Genomic DNA, 4,051 nt, shown 5'->3' with positions numbered 1-4,051 from the left:
ATCCGCCGCACCCAGTTACAATGATACGAATATTTTCATTATTTCCTATAAATTCAAACCATCAAAGGCCGCGCTTTTTGCGCAGTTTCCTAGAGGGGGGTAGGGGGGCACTTTGAACATTGCTTTTGTCGTCTGCGTATCTTAAGCACTTTTCTGTGACTAACTATGTCATGTGTTTGATGCCAAATGTTGATCGGCAACTCTCACGCGATACTTGCTTTATCTAAAAGAGATAAAAATATTCTTAATACCAGCTTCTGACCAACCCTGTCATGTGTATGATATCAAATGTTGATATGCAACTCTCACGCGATACTTGCTTTATCTGGGGGAGATAAAAATATTCTGAATACCAGCTTGAAATCAAAATCTTATTCATAATGTTTATTGAACTGAATGGAGTGCCATTTGATCTAAAATCATATGCGTGATTTCAACCAATCGAATGAGTGCGCATTGCGAAGTGTAAGTTTGACTTTTAAATTAAAAATATAGTTTCAGACGAAAACTGTCATTTTTTCGCGGCACGACGCGAAATTACCACTTCACAACATCCATTTTGAAGTTACATAAATTATATTTCCAAAACACAAGTACAGGGTTTTTAATCAGTACAAACAGACATTTCATTGTCTTTATTCAAAAAGGAATGTCTTAAATTTATTTTGACACCGATAAACTACGTGCATAACTTTATCTAAATTTTCATCTGTTTTCCTTGTAGTTGGGTCAAAATCTCACACAGACTGGTCTTGTGTTCTTCTTATTTGCCACTATTAACGCCTCCTAAGCTCTATTCATAGGTTTTATAACAGATAAAACAGTAAGTAACACTTAGCTTTGTAAAAGTGCAGTAATCACTGATCACTTCTCCTGTATCCAAGCCAAGGTCATCCGTTACTTAACTTGCATTGATTGAAATCTAAGACATCAGCGAAACAAGAAGACGACCTGGCGAGTGATTCCAGGAACAACTTCGTGACAAAGAAAGGATTTGAAAAGACACAGTCATCTAAACCAGTTGCTAAACACTTTAATCTCCCAGATCATTCTCAGCACAATACGGCAGTTTACGACGTTTCCCTACATCTAGGCAACCGGTCTGGAGAGCCGTTTTTCACGTTACCATGATACCAACAATAACGTAGCTCTTTTCTTCTGTAGATGAACCACACACAACTCAAAATTCCTCTGACGGAAGGAAAACGCACGAAATGTCAGCATTAGGAACATTTTACGTTGGCCAAAATACATTATCAACTCATGTAATAAAACCATATTATCTTGTATCAAAAGCAGCCCCCGGCCTTTATACAGGGTTTCTTTCAAATTGCGCGACGGGCAAAGCCAAAGACCGGGGCTGCTTGTAATCTATATCGCCAGGAGTCACTTAAATTCTGGTTTCTTTCATTTCTGTCTACTTTTAGTTATATATATATTTGTTTTTATGGCTCACGAAAGAGTAAGGGTCGGAATCTACTAAACTCGACCCTTATTCTTCGCTTTCTTGAACTGATTTTCACAGAAAACAATCGTATCTCTAATTTCTTCTTATCAGTATTCAATCTTTACATAAGAACGCAGCAGTTAAAATACAGCCCTAAGGAGGCTTTTAAAAATTTGTGACACATAAGAGCTCTTTATTTATCCCCATTACACCACTCTTATTTCATTCAAAATATCTGACGATCTTTTTTAATCCGTTAGCCCTTGGTAACTGATTGCAGATGACAGCAGAGACATAATTTAGCATAAATTATGCGAAGGAAGTTTTGCTCTCCATATTTTAACACACAAAGGTGAGAAAGCCCTCTGACTTGATCTTAACATGTTTGTCGCGACTGCATAAGTTTTATGCAAGCAGATGTAAAATAACTTTTCGAAAAATATCGGCCGAAATACAGCAAATACGGCAACGTAGTAATTCAAACATTCTCAAACAGAGACTCGCCCACTAAACCTTGCCACTCGAACACAAGTAAACGACCATGAAGGAAAGCAGTTCAGAGATTCTGGTACCTAAGAGTACAGGCGAAACCCGTCCGGAGACGATAGAAGAAACATGGAATGCGCGTAACATAGTCCTCCTTCTTTCAATGTGCCTGGTTTACTTCGTCCTATACGCAGCATACTCAGTTTACGCGCCATTCTTACCGAGTGAGGTAAGTACAATCATGTCGCCCTATATTTAACGGAAGTTTTATGGTAATTGCAACAGAACTTTCCCCTTAAAAGCCTTCCTTAAGGACTGAATTTTCATTGGTTGAAATCGAAATCATGCCGCGCCACATGTATAATCCCCGCACCTTCAGTTCATTTTGCGACTGAATCTGATGTATTCATTACTTACACTTCATCTTAACTTGTTAATTTTTAGGCAGAAGATAGAGGCATAACCAAAATTTATGTTGGATTGATATTTGGATCCTACGCCTTTGCAATTTTCCTAACCTCACCACCATGGGGAGTTCTTGTAAGTACATGTACTGCGTAATAAATTCCTTTTTATTTAAAGAAGGTGCAAGGTATAACTCATTTTACCTAACGTCACTCGTTCACCAAAAAGCTAAAACATAAATTGAATTCAGAAGAATCTAACCAATCCATCAAGTAACATGAAATCCATTTTTTATTTCAGGTGCCCAAATATGGTGCATGCAATATACTTTTAACAGGTATTTTTATCGCTGGAACATCTTTGATGTTAATGGGGTAAGTAGAAACTCCGTACTTTAGTGTCAAATAGTTAATGTGATTCCTTGATGTTCTATTGCGCATGCTGTACTGCACATAACATCACCACAGCCGCCACCAACAGAGTATAATGGGGGAATTGTATAATATTGACTGCCAATTAACTGTTGACATGAGGAGGGGGGAGGTCATAGAAATATTACAGAGCCAACCCCACCCCCCTCCCTCCCGGAACTCCTTAGGCGATAAATCATGACCGATCCCTAATGATAACTTCAATATCGAGAGAGGTTTGAGAACTTTATTTCTGGTGAATTCTTTTATGAGGATATAATGTGTTTAAATGTGTTTTGTTTTCTAGATTTGGGGAAATGATTTTTGATCCAACAATGTTTATAGTCTTTTGTTTTGTGTTACGAATAACATCAGCAATTGGGGCAGCGGCAGCTGAAACTGCTGTACTCACTTTCATGCTGCAGAGGTTTCCAAATAATGCCGGAGCAATTGCTGTATGTTTGCATTTAGATTTTAATAATTCATGAGCTGTTATTCTAAGGCTCCGTTCAAACTATGGTAGATAAATATGAAAACGACTTTTTCACTATGGCAACGCAACAAACTTATATCCGTCCAAACGGATGAAACGTTTTCTGTCCACAATATGCCGGATAAATTTGTATACGCGACAACCATTGGCTGCAACCACTATTTGCAAGCATGATAACAGTGCTCATTCTGCCAAAATATAAAAGCAGTGACTTTGTTATGTTTGGAAAGCTCGATTTAAATCCGGATTATTGTGGACGACGACCTAACCGTGTGTGAATGCCCGTGTTTTCAAATTTCTCCGCAGCGCTTTATTTTGGACTGTTGATCACTGACATTTTTTTAGAACAAGTACAACTTTCTGATTGCTGCTTATTTCGTTCAGGTTTTTTTCATTGCGATATCCAAATACAATCACAGCACGACTTGTCACACGGTTCACTTCAAAGAGTATAATGTAGTTGCTAGGGACATGTACCGACGCACATCTGTGAATAGTGACTAGTCGAATCTTTAAAAAAAAATCAAAAAGCATTAGTAAAGAAAGAGATTTTCAGAACTGGAGACTATATTCTGTTCTATTCAGACAGCATGATTGTTGCTCTTTTAGTTCTACCAGAAAGACAATCCTTTAATCATTCATTTATTTTACTTTTTCTTGGAATGATATGAGTGATTTTTCCCTTGTAAATTCCATAATGTGTTTAGGCAGGAATGCAGCTATCTTCTCTTGGTGGAAATTCCTTTGCTCCAGTTTTCGGAGGGTTTCTCTACACAGTAAGTACGAACCTGGTAAACAGCGATTTCAATT

General features: G+C 37.8%; 1 protein-coding gene across 3 annotated transcripts in view; it reads left to right on the top strand.

Annotated features, from left to right (window-relative positions):
• The first annotated feature begins 1,687 nt into the window (after positions 1-1,687).
• Positions 1,688-4,051, top strand: part of LOC113682834 (MFS-type transporter SLC18B1-like) — a 13,267-nt gene continuing 10,903 nt past the window's right edge. For 2 of the 3 annotated variants that reach the window (XM_089202877.1, XM_089202876.1), the window contains exons 1-5: positions 1,688-2,162; positions 2,378-2,473; positions 2,639-2,712; positions 3,056-3,203; positions 3,949-4,017. In XM_089202877.1, coding sequence (XP_089059003.1) covers positions 1,989-2,162; positions 2,378-2,473; positions 2,639-2,712; positions 3,056-3,203; positions 3,949-4,017 — 561 coding nt within the window. In that variant the 5' untranslated portion in view covers positions 1,688-1,988. Of the gene's footprint in view, positions 2,163-2,377; positions 2,474-2,638; positions 2,713-2,929; positions 3,204-3,948; positions 4,018-4,051 lie in introns of those variants that run through there. The other variant, XM_089202878.1, reaches the window with a different exon arrangement.

The sequence above is a fragment of the Pocillopora damicornis genome, chromosome 4 (assembly GCF_964200805.1).
Source record: "Pocillopora damicornis chromosome 4, jaPocDami1.2, whole genome shotgun sequence".
Lineage (NCBI taxonomy): Eukaryota > Metazoa > Cnidaria > Anthozoa > Scleractinia > Pocilloporidae > Pocillopora > Pocillopora damicornis.
This window is presented reverse-complemented; position numbering and strand designations above follow the sequence as displayed.